The 20,783-nt window shown below is 39.5% G+C and overlaps 1 protein-coding gene across 1 annotated transcript in view; it reads right to left on the reverse strand.

The window, feature by feature from the left end:
• Positions 1 to 20,783, reverse strand: part of COL19A1 (collagen type XIX alpha 1) — a 300,284-nt gene that overhangs the window by 71,614 nt on the left and 207,887 nt on the right. The window contains exons 18-19 of the mRNA XM_006770338.2: positions 11,619 to 11,672; positions 3,444 to 3,488 (exon numbers count right to left, since the gene is read on the reverse strand). Coding sequence (XP_006770401.1) covers positions 3,444 to 3,488; positions 11,619 to 11,672 — 99 coding nt within the window. The remainder of the gene's footprint in view (positions 1 to 3,443; positions 3,489 to 11,618; positions 11,673 to 20,783) is intronic.

Consider the following 20,783-nt stretch of genomic DNA (forward strand, 5'->3'; position numbering starts at 1 on the left):
ATATTAAGAACAGTATGCCATTTATGCCAGGTCCCTTGAAACAGCAAGGATGGACCGGCTCCCGGCATTGGTTTAAAAGAGGAAATAAATAGTTGTCCTAGTATGAGCACTAGGGTGTAGAGTGTGACCATCTTATTACCTATCTGGTAGGTGCTAATATCCCCAGTGCACACGAGTGAAGAAAAATATGCCTAGTAGTTAGACTGATCTGCAAAAACTTAAAGTAGAATTCAGGGAAGGGGTCTAGGAATGACTATAAAAATCACATCTGCCCAATACCAAAAGGGAAGTGGGGGGGATGAACATGGAGAAAGAGTAATTATATTCATAGCTCATATTCATTGAACCGATGTAAATAGGTCTCCATTGGAATGTAGATGAAGGACCCAACAGAGACTTTGATCCATCTCTCTGTGTGGTACATTGATGTGGTTGGGTTTAGAAAAAGGTGGCAGGAACCAATTCCCTCATATAAAATTCTGGAAACAAAAGCATTTCATACCTGAATCTTAGACACATGTGGAGTTGTTTTTCACATTTAAAATGGATGCTCAGTGATTTGTCACCGTGGATATGAGTTGAAAGGCAAGTGATGAATTTACTTCAGAAAAGGCTGGCCCTGGACACTTTTGGTGCTATTTTTAAACTTGGTGCTTTTGTGGCTTTATCTTTTCTCTCTGACAGTGGGCCCAAGAAGGCCCCTGCCAATTTCTCAGAAGTCCTTAAATATTCACCTCCTTATTCTACTGTCTCCATAGAAAAAGCAGTTCTTCTTAACCACCTTACAAACACATTATTCCTTCACCACATTTAGTTAGTCGCAGACAAATTTCAGAGCAGAGATCATCATTTCAATACTGGCAGATATATAACATGAAAGCCATTTGCCATTGATGGCTACTAGTATGATTTCGTGTTCCTTCCTGTCTCTTAGTGCTCTTGACACTTGGTACAGGATGTGCTGCTAAACCAGGAGTGACCCATGTGTAGATTCCCCTGTTGCTGTGTCTGTTCTAGTGAATCTGGGGCAGGATTCCAAATTTGGCTGGTTTTGTGATTCCATTTTGCCCATCAGCATATTGAGAAGTGGTAAGTAATGTAGGTGCTGAAATTATACTTCTGGTTAAATCTTTTATTCTACTACAACATAAATTCTGTCCCTTCTCTGTCAAAATGATGGTGGAGGATGCAACGATGACCAAGACCATGTGTTAAGGACGGTAACGCCTAGTAACATCAAAAAGAAATATATGAGACCTCATGAGAAGAGAGAAGGTCTGGGGTGGATGAACAGGAAGGAACAAGTCTTTAGTGGGGGCTTAACATGGGTCAGGTGTTATGCTTTCAGGTAAGTTCATATCACCGCATTCATTTTTAATCTTGACATCAACTTTGTTTTGATACCATTATGCCCATTTTTTAAATGAGGAAACGGATACTTAGATAAATAAAGTGAATTTCCCAAGGAGACACAGCTGTTAATGGCACAATTAACTTTTGCCCCAAAGACCATGCTCTTTCCACCACTCACTGGTTTTCAACCCTGGTTGCCTGTTAGAATCATGTGCAGTATTTTTAAATGACAGCGATATGTACCCCACCCCAGATCAACCAGAGGTGTGCCCCAAATCAGAGTCTCTCGTGATGGGACCTGAACAATGGTATTTTCTAAAAACCCTCCAGATGATTCCAGGGTGCAGCCAGGGTTTGGAACCACTGGGGTCCACCACAGGTGCAAGCAAATCTGTGCGATCAGATTGCAGGAGCTTTAAATTTTCACTACAGTGACCCTTGAGCAGAATAATAATTTTAAAAACCAATGTATTGATCCAGAACAGTGATGTGTATAAGGTAGAGGTGATTTCACTCCTCCAGCAAATGCTATGCTTAACATTTTTTAGTTTATTTTATGGATCATTTATTGGCAGTCTGTCTCCTGTTAATTAAAATTCTTACAAATCATTTTATATGTACATTTACATCAGGTTTTGCATCAGGTTCCCTGCAGACTCTTCAAGAGGTTATTTCTTTGAGTGGGAGGAGGGGACAGACATGCCACTGGCTTCTGTAATTCCATTGAGGATGCTGAAGCAATTAAAGAAATTTGAGCAATAGAAGAGGTCCTTAGAGCTTGAAATACACCTGTTTTACAGAATTGAATTTCTCATCATCGAGGTCTTAAGAATTTCTAAGTAACATATGTTTCCTAATGAACATAGCAAAGCAGAAGCCAGCTGTTTTGTTTCAAGAAATGAATCATCATTTAAATACTTTAAAAGTGCCACAACTCCCTTCTTTGCTCAGCTGTCCTATGTGACAAGCTCTGTGGCTTTATTTTGCTCCTCCCCACTCCCCCTTAACTTGCAGGTGTCCAGTAGCAATTGCTTCAAATATAATGTGTTCTTTACGGTGGTATAGGAATTCTGTAAGCTATTTGGTTACAGGAAATAATGCTAATGTACTAGCAGTACAATCCAAGATGCACAAATGACTTGTTATTGCTGTATAATAAATATTTTGGTTGTCTTTTGAAGAATGTCAAGGTTTCATTATTTTTTTGCAGAAAATTTTGTTTTCAATGGCCAGTCTCTAAGAAGCTCTGACTTTCTGTGGAAACTATCTGTTAGCAGTATTTTTTGGTGATGGATGTATGATCTTGTGAATAGATTGGCTGCACTGATTTATAAGACACAGAAGTCATATTTCCTTGGATTCATGTCGAAATACCCTGCCCTCAATCAAGAGGATTTTTTACTGGGTGAATGAATGAAGGTAGCACTCACAGGCCACATTTCCTCAGATTATTTTCAAACCTACTCATCTCTGTCTATAGATTTAATGTGTATTGTGGGTTCCACCAATCAAATGGGAGTGAAACATCTTTCTGAGCAGGCAAGCGGATCTATCTTCAAAGCTAATATAATTAAACCTGTGAATGATGATGAGAATGTGTTGGACATTCATCAGCAGCTTAATTTTAAAACTGTTTTGAAAGAATTATTTGGTTAAACCATGACTGTACATTATAAAACCACCAAAAAGATGCTCCCACAACAGGCTATATTTGGGTACTAAAGAGGACACAAAAAGAGTGGGCCTGAGCCTGAGGCATTTTGCTAAAGGGATCTACAGATTGGTTTTGTCACCTACATGGACACAGGAAGCATCTAATTCTAAACGGAGGCTTGTGCCCTAACTTCATTTACCTTGTTACAGATATTTCCCCTTCATGTTCTCTTCCTTGTAGCAACTGCCACTCAGCCACCTTCACCGAGGAGCTGATTTCAATCCTGCTTCCCTGGGCAGGAGGCAGGAGAGGCTGCGCCAACAGACCTGACCACCCTAGACAGTACCCCTGTGGCAGCAGCACCTCCCCTGACATGTGTATGTGTGACTCTGTCTGAAACCCCAGGCATTTTTATTTATTTTGAAAATCAGATTACCTTCTCTCCTTTTGGGCCACCAGCTCCATGTTCTCCAAAGTTTCCCTAGGTAAACATAAAACAAAAAAAACACATAACATTTATCTTTTAATACATTCAATCTCTACTTTAAAAAGTATAAATAGATAAGAGTTCTGTAACAGTTTCTGTGGGTACCATTTTAGTCACTTTTGCCTCTCCCACCTTCCATTAACTATTCCTGCAAAATTCCAACTTTGGGTACCCTCTCTATCTTCTCTGTGATTTCCTCCATGGAGATGATTCTAGAGAAATGTCACACTCCCAGGGGAAAACTGTCACTACTCCAAAGTAATGCCTGGAAACCTCACCATTCCATGGATATGACTCACTAATGTTGTTGATATTTTTGTTGCTCAGTATAATGGACATTGTGTTAATTGATCTCTTGGCTGTACTTGCCAATCTCTTGACTTGTAGAATTCCTCACCTTCTTTTTCTTTCTATCTCTCTGATCCCCCCTCCTCTTTCCCCACCTAATTGGCAAAGGCTAAACCTCCTCAGGGCTCTGGGAAGACTCTCCCCTCCTGTAATACAACATTTTTCTCCCAGGCCTTCTTATCTACCCCCCAGGGCTTAGATGTCATCTACCATACAAACACAGAGAAAATTATAAACCCAGCAACCGTCTCCTTTCTGAGTTTTGACTTATCCTATATAATAAAAGGCTAATATGCAAATAGACCAAACGGTGGAATGAATGGTTGCTCATGCACACTGAACACCAGGGGGTAGATGCTCAATGCAGGAGCTGCTCCCTGGTGGTCAGTGTGCTCCCATAGGGGAAGTGCTGCTCAGCCAGAAGTCAGGCTCACAGTTGGCGAGTGCAGCAGCGGAGAGTGGGCCTAAGCCATCAGTTGGACATCCTCCGAGGGCTCCTGGACTGCAAGAGGGCATGGCGCAGGCTGGGCTGAGGGATGACCCCCCACCCCACCGAGTGCATGAATTTCGTGCACCGGGCCTCTAGTGTGTGTGTGTGTGTGTGTGTGTGTGTGTGTGTGTATAAAATTTTCTATTTGATGTATTCGCTTGCAAAATCTAGAAAAATTCATACTCAGCAAGTTCAAAACTGAATTTAAAAATATAAGCCCTAGCTGGCATTGCTAGGTGGTTAGAGCATCAGCCCATGCAATGAAGGGTCAAAGGTTTGATTTTTGGGCAAGGGCACGGACCTGGGTTGCCAGTTCGAACACCAGCCCTGGTGCAGGAGGCAACTGATATATGTCTCTCTCACATTGATGTTTCTCCCCTTTCCTCTTCCCTTCCACTCTCCCTAAAAATCAATGGGAAAATTATCCTTGGGTGAGGATTAACAACAACAACAAAAATACAACAAATACACACACACATATATATGAGAGAAAGATATAAGAATTATATCATCCTGTTAACTTTCATTAGTCCAGAAGTGTGAGAATGACTAACTTATTCCTAGTGCAGTGATGGCGAACCTATGACATGCGTGTCAGAGGTGACACGTGAACTCATTTTTTTTGGTTGATTTTTCTTTGTTAAATGGCATTTAAATATATAAAATAAATATCAAAAATATAAGTTCTTTGTTTTACTATGGTTGCAAATATCTAAAAATTTCTATATGTGACACAGCACCAGAGTTAAGTTAGGGTTTTTCGAAATGCTGACACGCCAAGCTCAAAAGGTTCGCCATCACTGTCCTAGTGTAAGTCTTCAGTTTGACTTGTTGAAATGAGTGGTAATTTCATTTTACAATTGAAAAAAGTCAAGGAAAGAAAGAAAATCTGAATTCATCCTCTCCCTTCCATGGAGTGCTTCCTTTAATCTGCATGTCCTTCTTAACACCACCCTAGTTATTCCTCCAGGACAATCAGTCTGATGGCCTTTGTCTCCAAAACCTCTTCTCACACTACCTGCCTTCACTCTGGGAAGGCCACCATCGTGCCTTGCCGGGTCACTACAGTAGCTCTCGATGGCCCTCTATAATCACTCTTGCTCCCCTGCCCACACACACATTCTCTAAATAAGGTCAGAGTGAGATCTTTAAAAGACATCCTAACTTCATTCCTTCTAAACTTTAACAAAGCCATCAAAACCTGGCATGACCTGAACTCATTTCCCTCTCCAGCATCATCTCGGCCATTCTTCTCCCTCAGAAATTCCAGCTGTAATGGCCTTCCCTCCACTTCTCAAATGGACCAAGATCCTTCCCATTCCATCCTCTAGATCCTCCTCTCCAACAACCTAGAGGTATCAAAGATGCTGGGTTGGAATGAAGAAATGCCTCTTTAGTACTAAGTCATATTATCTTTTCCATATACTACATTATTCTAAAATTTTGATTTTCCTGGCTGCTTTTCTACCCGGAAAGACAATAGGGTCATTTGCTTCCTAGCAGAGCACCACATGCTTGCTTCACTCAATAGCTAAGCCAGGAAATCTATCTAATCAAGGATCCGCATGGCCTCTATAACTGTTTTTCCATTCTTAGGCTAACAATACTCAATGCAGAATCAAACTTGAACTTCAGGAGCATTTATTCATTGACATTTAAGATTCTCTTCTCTACTCTCTCAAGATAACTGCACCAGACAATTACTTGGCTCTACAGGAATAATAAAACATATTATTATTATTGTGAAATAATAAGACATTATTACTGTGAAATAATAAGACATATTATTATTGTGTTTCTGGGAACCTGCAATTCTGCCTCAGATGCTATTCTAATTTTACTAGGTCATTTTTGTACGCTGGTGTCATGTTATTTGAATGCATTATTATAAGCTTTTTGAATAACTATAATAGCTGTAGAATTTGAATGTTTTTATTTAAAAGTTCCTGGTGCAGTGGTGAGGCTTGTGGGGTGGAAAGTGCTAATTAGCCTGCCCATTTCAAGAATTCTGGGATGTCCTTTGTTCTCTTGTGGATTATGGTGAATAGAACTTTGAAATGTACACTCAAGCAAGTGGGAAGACTTTTAAGCTATTTCAATGGCCCTGGAGAGGGTATTCTCTGGAAAGAAGGGAACATACCTAGATGTGTATAGGTTCAACCCTAAGAGATGGCCATTTTTATAGCCTAAAGAGTCAAATAGCAGTTTCTGGTGGCTCAATATAATAAGAGACCAAGGACATGAACCCTCTTCCAGGATATAGGGTCATTAAAAACCCCCCAGTTTAGCCCTCAGGGAATTTGCTGTAAAATCCTAAGCATGAGGGAACATAACATTAAAAAACAACAACAGGTGACCTATTACAGATTGAATTGTGTTCTTCCCCACAATTCATATGTTGAAGCTTTCACACCCAGTACTTCACAATGTGACCTTATTTAGAAATAAGTTCTTTGCATAGGTAATTAATTAATGAAATCATACCATACTAAAGTAAGGTAGACCCCTTAGTTCAACATGACTGGGTCCTTATAAGCACACACTTGAACCAGAGACATGCACACAGGGAGAATGCATGGGAAGGTGAGAGTTATGCTGCCACAAGCCAAGGAATCGCCAGGAGCCGGGAGGGAGGCCTGGAACACATGCCTCCCCACACCTTCCTAGAGAGCATGGCCATGCTGACACGCTCAATCTTGCACTTCCAGGCTCCACAACTGTGAGACAATGAATTTCTGATGTTTAAGCCATTCGGCTTGTAATATTTTGTTACATTAGTCCTAGCAAGTTAATATATAATACATGGCCTTGAAAATAAGACCTAAAACTGGCTTCAAGTCCAACCTCTCAGTTTCTTGCAGGAAGCCATTTCACCAGCTCCAAGAGTGGCAGACCACAGAGGGGAGGGGGAAACCCAGGAGAGCTTCGGGGTTCTCTGTAATAAAACTAAGATCCAAAACTAAGATACATCTGTGCCTTGATTCCCGATGTTCTCCAATGCTACTGGGTCTTGCAGTACAGGGAGAGACAGGAAGTTAGAACTTAAATTTTATTTCCCAATCTTTGGGCCCAGAGGGTTGCTTCTGGTGTCTCCAAGGAAGCCGTCACTTCCTGTGCCATTTTGGGTTCAACTCACAACTTGGGAAGACCTTGAATATTTGATTTTGGAGAAAGGTTTTCTGTCCTTCCTAGTCTGTGAATATAAAGTGAAGTTATGATTAGATACTTGAAAAGAAAAGTAGATTATTTGGCTAGCAAATTGGTGGATTTTTTTTGGATCAACAATTTGGAGAAGTGAACACCAGAATTGGCTGCTGGGGACACGGCATCAATCTCCAACAACTGAGACTGATTCTCTGCAAATTTCACTGAGTGTGGCGAGGTTGTAAGATAGCACAACTGCACATTTTCACTGTGGATCTATAAAAACAGTATGAAATGTAAAATATGCCAGTCTGTGGCCTCCACAGATAACACTTTATCCTCCATCTACAGTGGTGTAAAGGGGCTCTGGATCTGATGGCTTTAGCAGTTGATAGAGCCTATCAAATTCTTCTGAAAATCCCCAGAGCTGGAGACAATGAAGAGCAGTTTGCTGGTAAGTGAGCAGATTTTCCTTACGGGGAAGAAAATGTCCAGTGTTGCTGCTTCTTTGCAAACAATCTTGCAGATTGGGAGCAGCTGTTTTGCAAATTATTTTTGTGATGGAGAGGGAAATCTTCTACCTTTTGTTCTGTGCATCCTCAAGTGGACATGAAAAAATACAGATAAACACACTTGGAGAATCTCCTCGACCTTAGTCTCTCTCTATTCCTTACTTCCTTTTTTTCTTCCCTATTCGCTTTTGGATTTGTGTTGCAGGGAGAGGGTCTTTTAGGCATGACCTTCTCCCTCTGATGATTTAAGAAAAAATATAGGGGGTGGGGGGTGTGGAAATCAGCACTTGAACTGGACCCAAAGGCGTGTGTAGGTAGCTGCTGCTCATCTTCCTGGGGTCGCTGCTTCAACAGGCTCCCCGACTACTGTAGCCTCTTTGAGCTGAGGAGCTGAGGTTCAGGACTCGAGCTCAGAAATACATAAATCAATGCCAATTCAAAAGGGAAGATTATTTTAACCTTGAAATGTCACTTTTATATCTCAAGCCATGGTCCATTATTTAACCTCCATGAAAGTTTCATTCTGAATCCCCCCTCCCCCGTCCCCCCCTCGCTCCCTCTGTGTTCATTTGTTACAGCCAGACTATCTGGCTTGTATTGAGTGCAAAATGAAAGAACCTCAGTATCCAAAAATACATAGATAGGGGTATGGGATGGGGTGGTGGGAGTTGGGGGGAACACTGCCAAATGAAAACATACTTCTCACACATTATGGCACATCTGGCCCTGTCTTCTGTGAAGCTGAGGGTGAGGAGGGGTGGCTATCTTTCAGAAACATTGGTCAGTGTAGGTACTGGAATGTTTGGCCTGATCTCTATCCACCCATCAGTGTAGGTACTGGGATGTTGGGCATCGCCTCTTTCGATGTAACAGCTCTAACTCTTTGCAGAAAGAAACAAAGTGAAGAGTTTGGGAAGTGGCCTTTCATTCATTCCCATATGGGTCTGAAGCCTTCTGATGCTAAGTGCCTGTAATGCAGCATTTGGGGAAGAAAAGCTATGGTCTCTCTCTTTTTATCCAGTGAGGCTCCAGCTCTATAGCCATGTTTTAAGCACATGTGGAGTAAATACCTGGGAGCCGCTATCCTGTAATGGCAACAAGAATAGCTGGAGTTCTCTTAGGTGAATCAATTAGCTGAGTTCAAAGTACTGGCTTGCTATTGGCCCTGGCAGGATAGTTCAGTTGGTTAGAGCCTCACCCTGATATGCCAAGGTTGTGGGTTCTATTCCTGGTCAGTGCACACACAAGAATCAACCAATGAATGCATAAAAAGAGGACCAACAAATCAATGTTTCTTTCTCTCTCCCTTCCTCTATCCCCAAAAATCAATCAATAAATTCTGTTTTATGTTTTTATTAATTTTCTTTTAGAGAGAGAGTAAGGAGAGAGAGAGAGAGAGAGAGAGAGAGAGAGAGAGAGAGAGAGAAAGAAATGTCAATAGGAGAAACATTGATCTATCGCCACCAATATGGCACCCCCACTGGAGACCTAACCCAAAATCTGGGCATGTGCCCTGATTGGAATTGAATGGGTGATCTTTTGGTGCACAGGATGACTCTCAACTAACTGAGCCACACCAGCCAGGACAATAAATAAAGATTTAAAAATGTTTCCAGAGAATTCAGGTCAGGTTTTGCTGCTAGGTGAGTTAGAGTGTGGCTCTTCCACAAAATACCACGTGCGGGCGCGCACGTTCAGTGCGAAGTCGGTATTTTGTGGAAGAGCCACACTCAAGGGGCCAAAGAGCCCCACGTGGCTTGTGAGCTGCAGTTTGCCGACCACTGAGCTAGGGCAATAATTTTTTTTTTAAAATAAAAGTATTGGTTTGCTATCAGCAAGACACTCCACTCACCTGCTCTGGTCAGCCCCCATTTTTTGAAATATAACCTTAATGCTTAAAAATTTATGTTCTTTTAGACTAAAATATAAATGCTTCATATATCTTCATTTAAGGGAAAACCAACTCACTGGCAAGATAAAGTAAAGATATGAGCTTTAAAAGTTTTGCAAGGGATAGCAAATATATAAGTAGCTGAGTTGCAACTTACTAAATTTTATACTAAGAATGAAAGTAATATAGTGTGTTCTCTAGGTTTTTCTAGCTGACACTGTGACATCAGAGCCAACTAATTATCATTATTTTGAAGGATTTAAGATAAATCCTATCTTATAATAGATGTCAATACAAAAAAGCAGTGTATTTTTATTAATTTTAGACACGGTTCACTTACTTTTTTTTTTTACTTGTGCCAAGTCCTAATGTTTTGAAAAAGCTAGTATATAGCTATTCAGAAAATGTTTAATTATACCAAAACTTTATTCCTAATATAATTCTCCCTGGAAAATCTAAGTGAACGAGAAAATGTACGATAAGCTTACTTAGGACGTTTAACAAACTTTCCACACTTTTGACTTTAAATTTGTCAACCCCAAATGACGTAGGCCTTTATGTTGAACTGAATCTGATGAACAAAGAATTGGGAGTTAAAAAATGCATTCGCTCGTCATTTAATAAACACTTTTCCGAGTGCCTGCTATCTTTAAGGCCTCTGCGAGCACATGATGTCTCTTTGGGATTTCTAAACAAAAAGGACTAGCAGTAGTCAGGAATTTATAGGAAAGGAAAGCATAAACTAGAGGAGTGTCTCAGAATTTGTGTAGAGGCACAATTACCAGCACCGTATCAATGATAAGCTACTATGTATGAAAGGGACCCTTGTCAGTGGACAGAATGCCTCACAGCAAGTGATTACACACCCAAATATTTGTTATTGGATGATGATGAGTCAATCAATAGTCTCACACAGGTTTCTGAGTCTTACTTCATTGCCAACACATATTTTTCTCCCTCAGTTGTGCTTCCTTGGAGAAGAAGAAGCAAAACTGTCTTGCCTTATGCCTCTCAGATACTTCCATGACAGAATTCCATCCATCCTAATTGGAATTTAAAAACCTCGGAGAAGTTAAAAGTGGCTTCTCGTTGAAAGGTGGGGGACCCCCTGTTTTGACCTATGGGATATAAGTATTTGCTTGACATTTTAGTGTAGCACCTGTTGGTTTTGATAAGAAATCTATCAGCCATTATGTTACCCAGAGCTTCAAAGTAGCAAATAACTGTCCTCAGAGAAACTAGATATATGACATTATCAATGGTGAAATATAATTTTTGCATTAATTGTTTGCATGCAAATTTTAAAAATTTGACGTGAACTTTTTTAACTTATTAAAAAAATATCCTGGTTTTTAAAAAAAGATACTGAGCAAAATACTCTTTTTGGAAATATTTTCAGTTTGGAAAGATGTTAAGAATATGTGATCAGGCTTTAAGTCTGAGCAGTTAGGAATTAATGTGTGTGTTTTGTTTTCCAGAAATATGATCACATAGCCCTGGTTGGCTCAGTTTCTTGGATTGCTATCCCGTATACCAAAAAGGTGTGGGTTCCATCCCCTTTGGGGCGCATAAGGAAAGCAACCAATAGATGTTTCTCTCTCACATCAGTCCCCCCCCCTTCTCTCACTCTAAAAATCAATAAAAATATACCTAGGGTGATGATTAAAAAAATAATAAAATTTTAAAAATATGATCACATGAAATCTCTGTGTATATAATAAGTGAAAAAAAGGCCATACCTTGTTATAATATCCACTAAGATTCTGCTGCATTTCTTGTGTTCCAGGAGGTCCCTGTATTAGAAACAAATAAAAAATAAAAACCTAAACATTTACCAAACAATGTGAATTTAAATAATATATCTAAGAACTCTTGAAAACTTAGTTAAGGAAAAGAAAGAGTATGTTTAGTCAAATATTCCAATTAATGGAGAATTACAGGGGCATTAACTCATCAGATTCCTAAAGGTATGTCAAGGTTAAATCCTGCATGAATTCAGAGAGGTCCTTAATGGGAACATGTAACATTTCACCAGAAGGTCAGCATCAGCATATTTTTATTAAAAGGAATTGTGCCCATAAAACTCTTCAAGGGAAGAGATTTTAGCTTCAGTTTATTTTTGACACTTTTCACAGGGCTTTGATTGATGTGTTATAGAAATGTGTGGCCACTTGTTATTAACTTAGAAAATATAGGAAAATATGTTTTCTATTGCTTTACCCGTTTGAATGGGTTGCACATGACTTTCAGGTGAGGAAAAGATGTCTGCTCTAAGACCTCAGATTTAAGATATTTAAACACTCATTCTTTTCAGTTTACATGGAAACATCTGCTAAGCACTATGGTAAGCTTTGGGGAGACAGCAAAGCTGTAAAGGCATTTCCCCCTAAAACTTGCAAAAAGAGAGAAAGAGAAGAGTTTTTTTTAGTTTTTTTCAGGGATTACACTTTGGGGAGAGGGCCATAAGACAATACAAAGCTTAGCATTATTTTAAAACAAGTAGTTCAAGCCAACAGAAAGGCCGCTATTTAAAAGAAAAAGATTGCAGTCCATCGGTGTGGCTCAGTGGTTGAGCGTCAACTTATGAACCAGGAGGTCATGGTTCAATTTTCAGTAAGGGCACATGCTCAGGTTGGAGACTCAGTCCTCAGTAGGGGCGTGCAGGAGGCAGCCAATCAATGATTCTCTCTCGTCATTGATATTTTTATCTCTCTCTTCCTCTCTCTGAAATAAATAAAAACATTTTAAAAATATTTCATAGATCTTTAAAATGCCCAGGAAAATATTATAGAGAAAAAATTATTTACATTTTACCATAGAAGATAAGACAAAGAAAGATTATGATTGCATAAACCAAACATTACTGTTGAATAAAGATGATTCTTTAAAAAAGGTATTGAAAGCTTTAAAAAATGGAGAAAAATTTTAAGGAACCATTGCCAACTGCACTCACGGATCTAGATTGAAAAATGAACATTTAACATTTGTGACGAGTATTTCTTAGGAAAGACTTGTGACTAATGATCTCTTCCAATATGAAACCTTTGCATTGTGCCACTAAATGTAGAGGACACAGAAATGTAGTGATGGATGTTGGAAGCAGGTTGATATAACTCTTAAGAAAATAATAGGCCTCCTGAGTAATGGGGCCGTCTGTGATTGGAAAGACAAATGATGCTGTTACCTTGCTGAAGTAAAAACAAAGCTAATGTCAGAAAAGAACTCTCATCGCATTATATGTTGCTCATGTTTTGTTTTTTTTTCTTTCTGTCAGCCAGCTTTGTGTAAAGTACCTAGGTCAGTTAGATGAAGTAATGAGGAAAGCAATCACTGAGTTGGAGATTGCTGCACAAAGTTTCCAGCCAAGAAGATGCAAGTTAAAAACTTGTTTTTGAAACTCATGAGACATGAGATTCCATATACATTGATCCATCTGCAATTATATAATGAGGTAAGAAGTTTTAGATACCACATGTAGTATCACTAACAGGTAGCTCAGGACTATATGCTTAGTAGGTGTTTGGTAGATGGTGAATGTGTGTTAATAATGCCAGTTAGAACAAAGAATAGTGATGCGGTGGATAAATTTTGCTTTATACATATTCAATCTAGTTAATATGAGAGTCTTATAATTAGGGATCCCAAACGTGGCAGAACAATTAATAGCAGAGTCTCTGAAATAGAGCAAAAGAATCAATAAAATAATAATAGCAAATATATAGTGCTTATTGTATGCCAGATGTTATACCAGGGGCTTTATGTGGATTAATTCATTTAATCCCAACAATGACACCATGAGGTACATACCATAGTTGTTACCAATTCAACAGTACAGAAAACGAGGCTTAAAATTGTTAACTGGCCTTAGGTCACACCACTGGTAAGTGGCAGGGCTAATATTTAACATAGGCAGCCTGGGCCCAAACTCTACCATCTTAACTTAAAAGCAGACTCTCAGCCTAAAATAATTTTTGCAGTAATTTCTTTATCATGCTGACCATGCTGTTGAGAATACTAGGTGATCACTCTCCCACGTTCTACTTCCCATATTGAAATTGAAAAAAAAAATCAACAAAACTGGTGCTCAGCACTTCTCATGAGCCAGACCGTGCTTGATGCAGGAGGGGAAGAAATAAGAACTTTGCCTGTAGATGTAGTCCTAGTGGATAGCTGTTCCTTGCATCTCCCATCTATCTGCATATAATCTCTCAAGACATGATAGGAAGATTATGCCTGAATATTACAAAAAATTTCTCTCAATCTACAACTGTACTAAAATGCATCCTATCTTTGCAGAGGTTAAGAGAGCAGGTGGTCAAAGGATATAAGAAGTGGGCATCTTCAAAGGGGGCCCTGGGAGGAGTAAGGAGAAAGAAGCAGAACATCAAACAATATGAGAGGGGTTTCCTGGTACAGAACAGGTAAATGGATGAAAACAGTAAAAATAACAGGATGGTGATAACTTTTAAAAAAATTAGGTGAGAATGGGTCTGATCTTTTACAGACTGGCTATCTGCCTATGGCACACAGGTGTATTTCATAAATACAGAATATACTCCTCATCTGGAATCCTGACCTGGCTGTTTGAGTGTATCACTGGGGATAGGGTAGGAGAGCTCTAAAAACAAGAGCAAGAGCATAGCTCACGGAACAGAGCCACTGGCCAGTAGAAAAGTGTGAACAATATTATTCAGATATCCACAGGATTAATAAACCCTGTAAAAGTTACTGCCACATTTTCATATGTTCTGTTCTTGCATTAAAATGTCATACCCACAAAGTAGTGCTCCAAATGGGGTCAATCTGAAATTTTAGTCTCCGCTCGCTTAATCGACTGATGAGCATTTATGATGACATTTTCTTCCTTGTTCTTTTAGTCACTGGGATACTTTGGGTACCACAAATTTCAAGTTTAATGTAACAGAGATTTATAGCTAACAGCCTACCCTGCAGGCAATACTTCACACAAACTCTCCCAGGGGGCTGAAGAAACCGTGCAGCGACTGAAAGAAGATACCAGCACAGAGTCCTCAGGCGGTCTACCTGTCCGCTGACTGCAGTCAGGACAGCAGCCACTCACGGGGTTGTTCTCAAACTGTCAGAGGCAAACAACCTTGATCAATGTGGAGACAGTGACCACAGAGAAACCCTCTGCACAAAAATGCCAAGAGCAACTCTGCTTCCTGTAAGAAAAACAATACAGGCCCTGGGGTCTTGGAATTGGTGGCTGTCCTATTAGCCACATTCCCCACGAGATGTGCTATTGTGCTATTTTCTCTTCTGGCACAACAGCACAGTTGGAGAAGATCCAAAAAGCCATTTGTTTCCTCTGTTAGCAAGAGCTGTCAGTCTTGTAGACTATCAATCAACTCTGAGGGAGGAGAAGTAAAGACCTGTGATAAGTGACAGGTCTCCTGGCATCACACAGTTTTAGTAGCTGCTCCAGGGCACTTGGGAGGTCACTTTCTCTGAGGTTTGCAATTATAAGGACTCGTCAAAAGGATGCATAGATGACCCAGGATGAGTGGAGAAGAGAGGTCAGTTATGGAGGGCACATCAGCCTTGACTAATGCTCGCAGGATCTCTACTAGGAAAACCATTTGCAGGTTTATAGAAAGGAAAAATGTCCCAAATCTTGCTCAGGATGGTGACCTGCAATATAGTGATACAGAAATCACGGTCATGTAGTGTCTATCTTTTATTCATTTCTGCTTCACTCTATTTGAGCTGAGTTGGGAGACACAGGACATCTGGGTTAAAGTGATGGGTACACAATTATAGAGCAGCTTTAAAATGAATTTCAGGGAGATATACCTGCTCAGAATCCAACTTTACTTAGGTGTAATTACTTGAGAGAGCCTGTTGTTGTTTCTTACTGCAAAGAACCATATTGAGTGTGAACAAGTGAATTAAAGCTACATTCAGTTGGGAGTGTATACACTCGTCAATAGTTTAAGGAATTTTTGTTGGGGGGGGGGGAATAAAATCTTGTTAGATAAAGATGGAAAATAGAGAAATATATATGACACCAGCATCATCAGATGGGTAGTGTAAAAATGATGAGTTTCTTGCATGATCAAAGATTGGAAACGTTCTCAGTTAAAAAACCGCACTTCCTTAGTCCTGGTCCCAGCTGCATTTTCATTTCCAGCCGGTTGAGGTAGCACACTTAGTTTGAAGAACTCAACTTTTGCCTTTTTTCCCCTTCCCTGATCTTTGCTATAAACTCTGTGGAAGTCAAGGTTCAGGTCCTTTGATTCAGTTTTAGCACACCGTAGATATTCTAAATCAAGATCTCCCTGGCTCCTCAGCCAACTATTTTATTCCCCCTCTGATCCTCCCTCCTGAACTATTTTCTTTTCTCCCTTGCATCCTATAGTTCTTCATATTGCTGGCTAGTCTCCTGGAGCCATCTGGGTGCCACTCTCCAGGCACCATAGCTTTTCAACCTCTTATTAGGAACTCCTTTCAGGGTTCACAAATACGTATTTTCAGGCTACACATACCTGCCTCTGGCCCTGTGGGTTTCCAATTAACTTCATTAACAACCTCTGAAATACCAAAAACCTCTGTGAAGAAAGTTGTACTAGTGAACTCACTTCAAACATGCCAAAAATTGCTTTGTGATAAGAACAAATAGAAAGTTTGTTACTGTAAAGTCATTTGTGCTAATTTTCAAGAAATGGTCCCAATTTTCTAAAAGCCAGTAAAAAAAAAAAAGGCGCAGGTCAGTAATTTCTTTTCCCTTGGTACTAAAATAAATATTATGAAGCCTAAATTCATCCACAGGAATGGGAAGATGAAGCACCTTTCAATAGACAGTCTCCTGGAAAAGCTAATGTCAGAAAGTGTTTCTCTCATATAAATTTCCATCTCTAACATTATTTATAACTTGTACTCTGACTATAGTGGCTTATGAACATGCCTGTTTTCCTGTTGGAATGAAAATTCCTCGCAGGCAAGGAGTTTAAATTTTCTTATCCTATCATAACACAGGATGTGGTACATAGTAGCTCTCCCTTCCCCCCAAATGTCTGTTGAATTCAGTAGAATAATTACTTTCACAAGAAAAAATCTGAGGGGAAAGCCAATTTCTTGCTTGTTGGTTTTGGTTTCAGTTAGAAATGGCAGCAAACAGTGCGGAGGTCTTGCTGCTTCCAAACTCACAGACAACAGGGCCAATAGATTGAGATTGATCTAAGAATCTGCCTAAATAATTAAAAACTAAGCTTCAGCGAGCTCCAGTTAAGTAGGAAAGAGCTTATGAATGGATTTAAAAATATATATTTATTTCAGAGAGGAAGGGAGAGGGAGAGAGAGAGAGAGATCTCAATGATGAGAGAGAATCATTAATCAGCTGCCTCCTGCACGCCTCACACTGAGGATCCAGCCCACAACCCCGACCAGGAATCGAACCATGACCTCCTGGTTCATAGGTTGATGCTCATTCACTGAGCCACACTGGCCAGGCTGAATGGATTTTTTTCTTTTTACCAGAATTACAATTTAGAAAATTGTATTCTAACAGAGAGAAAAATCAATAATACGCTTTAGATAGAAAATATTTGGGAAACCAATTCCTTTTTCTTTTAGACACAGATCCTTTTATTTATCTTAAATATCTGCTCTAAAAGAATTTTTCAGTTTCTCTTGGGACTTAATTATATAGGTTAAGCAACTGTAATTTTATAATGGGTTATTTTTCTGAGAATGCTTCTACTACAAAATTTTTGTGACTATGGAGATGCCACAAAATTGCTGAAAATGCTCAAATTGCAAATATAATTTCTAAAGTCAGGAGAAAGTTCACTGATGTTTATATTATGTTTACATTTCAATACAGAGACCTAAACTTCCCCTTCTGGGATTACAATGGGAATATAGTACAGAGCTACAATGTACCACAAGTATTAGGTAAAATTTAAGGTTCCTGAGAAGGAGCTCTTGTTCCTCAAAGTATCCCACCTACTTTCTCTGGTTTATGCCTAAAACTCCATAAAGGTAGTTGGATTACTTAGCATTGGGTTTTATCATCAGCTCAAATGTAAATGTTCCTGGGAGATGTAAAACTAACCCTTCATATTTAGACAGCTCAGGATAATTCTAAAAGTGTTTTCACTTATATTTTCTTGGATGGCAGGGTGATGTGATTGCAAAACACATGATCTTATTTGGTGTTCTTAATACCTAAGTGAGGTGGATATTATTATATTCTCCATCTGACATGAAACAAAATGAGAGATCCCTTCCCCAACCCAATCGCACAATAAACAAATGGTAGAACTAAGTCTAAGAGCTGTTCCACTCTAATATATTCCTATGAAAGTCAGACCCAGGGCCCTCACTTTCAGCATGAGGGTGAGAGAAATGGAGCTGAATCAAATGTTGAGGTTAACTTTGCTTGTAAGAGGTGGGAACTCAGAAATAAGCTCTGGAAAAACTCCGATTTCAAGCTAATCAGAAGGGCATATAACATTCATTTGGCCAATACACAGGCATAATCACAAAATTGGAAGTGCCCTCATCCTTAAGTAGATGCTTTCAAGCGTTGTTGTTTTTTTCACATGGAAAAGAGAATCTAATGAGTTTTTCTGGATGATGAATAAGTCAATGAAGGTATTTAGGTCAACATTCTTAGACGAAGTTTTTCTATAAAAACTTGAATGGAAGAAATAGAAAGAAGGAGAGCAAAGCAGGTGGAAGAAAACATTACATGAGAATGAGAAGGATAGAACTGGGGAAAGTATCAACATTTCTGCTTTAGAAATAGTAGGCCCTGGGCTAAGCCCTGGGAAAGAAATAAGGAGCAGATAGCAGAGAATGATAAAATATTAATAAATAATAATACTTTCCCTTAGAAAGTAATAACTGTACATATATTATTGCAATCCAATGAGGTAGGCATTATCATTATTTTACATGTAACAAAAGGTTAATCATCTTATTCAAGGTCATAAAACTAGTAGACAAAAGCTAGGTTTCAACTCAACTCAGCCTGACCCCATAGCTTTGATCTTTTAATTCTTTTGTTTATCTGCCTCACAGTAAGTGGGGTGACAGATTAAAAAAAACAAACAAAATAGAAGTCATCTTAAAGCTGCTTTAAAAAAAAACATGGAGGACATTTAATAGAATCTCTTAATGAGATACAGAATCAATAAGGGGCAAGCAAAGCGAGCTCTGGGACATGATATAGATACACATTTTCAAAGATATAGATGACAAGAAGAGATCAAGGGAAAGTGACTAGAATGAAAAGAAGGTAAGGAAAAGAGAACCACAGGCAGACACTGAGAACTGTTAAAATGTTGCAGGGCTTAGAATAGAGAGAGATAAGCAGAGAGGTTTCTGAGAAGGTAAAGACATTGGCAATTTAAAAAAATATACGTATTTTTACTGATTATAGAGAGGAAGGGAGAGGGAGAAAGAGATAGAAACATCAATAATGAGAGAGAATCACTGATTGGCTGCCTTCTGCATGCCCATACTAGGGATGAAGCCCACAACCCAGGCATGCCCTGACTGGGAATCAAACCATGACCTCTTGGTTCATAGGTCCGTGCTTAACCACTGAGCCATGCTGGCAGGGCGACTTGGCAATCTTAATCAGCATCTCAGCTTTGAGGTTCAAATGACACCAAACAAAAGGGAAAAATTCACAGCATTTATGAGACGATAGAAGGAAAGGAAAAAGAAAAATGGACGTAGTAGAAACAAGACTAGTTAACCCAGAGAGTAAATTGCAAGGGGCTAACTTTGATAAGCTTAAATTCCTATGGGCATGAAACCGCAGTGAAGAACAGTTATGGGAAAATTGTCACACTTAGAGAAAATGAAATATCCTTCAAATAAGACTACAATAGCACCACTGCATTTGCTGTGGAGGAGAGATTTGTGTATTAGCATTCTGGGAATCTGAAGGATTTAAGTGATACAGCAATACACTGGTTTAAGCATTCGTCAAGGACATCTTCTGGGGACTTGAAAAGAAAGTAATAGCAGCTTTGTGGGAAGCCAGCAGCCACACACTCATTCTGGGTTAATCTCTGGAAGTCCTGAGCAGCACTGTGATCCATGATCTTCTCTCATCACAGCCAGTTTTCCCCTGACAGCGGCATCTACCTGCACCATGCTTGGAGAGATCGATAGCTCCTAAGCATCTCAGGCTAAGATATTGCCAGCATTCTTGGTTCAGAAGTTCAGAAGCAGTGCGATTAATAGGTGAGGAATTGCAGCAAAGGCAGCTTCTGAATCTTGAATGAGAATTTATCACATCTGCCACTTTGGACATTTTTCAAACGATTCCCTTGTGTGTTCCAGGAAGTGCTCACTTGAGCTGGGTTTGTCTCTTCTGGCCTGCATACTGAGCTGTGTAATTGAGGGAACTCAAGCATAGGCCGTTTATGGTTGTATGAATAAGCAAAATACTCAATATGCGACCTGATTGTTTTCCAAAACTGCACAGTCCCCGGCTTTACTTGTCATTTTGGAACAGGAGTGGGAGGATGAGACTGACAGTGAATGCATTTAATGGGTATAATTAACCCATTTCATGAAAGCAGATTTTCTAAATTATGCTATGAAGCTCATAAAATTTTAACATTTTCTTTTCTACGGGGTGGGGGGGGGCATATTTTTTAAAGGTGCTTATTTTTTTTCCTGATCTCATGAAACAAATCAATCAAATTGACATACAATATTGCATTATTGATAAGAGTGGGAAACTTCTGACTGATTTCCATGACATGATGGTTAGGGAAAAAATGATTCATCCTCTAATGCTGCCATTATGCTTAGCCACCCATCAAATGTTTCATACTCCTCTCTCCCCAGTGTGTCCTACAAAAGGAAAAATATTATTTGTCAGCTTCCTGCAATATGAGTAGCAGCAGCAGATATGAGCG

This window comes from Myotis davidii, unplaced genomic scaffold, assembly GCF_000327345.1.
Source record: "Myotis davidii unplaced genomic scaffold, ASM32734v1 scaffold803, whole genome shotgun sequence".
In the NCBI taxonomy this organism is placed as follows: Eukaryota; Metazoa; Chordata; class Mammalia; order Chiroptera; family Vespertilionidae; genus Myotis; species Myotis davidii.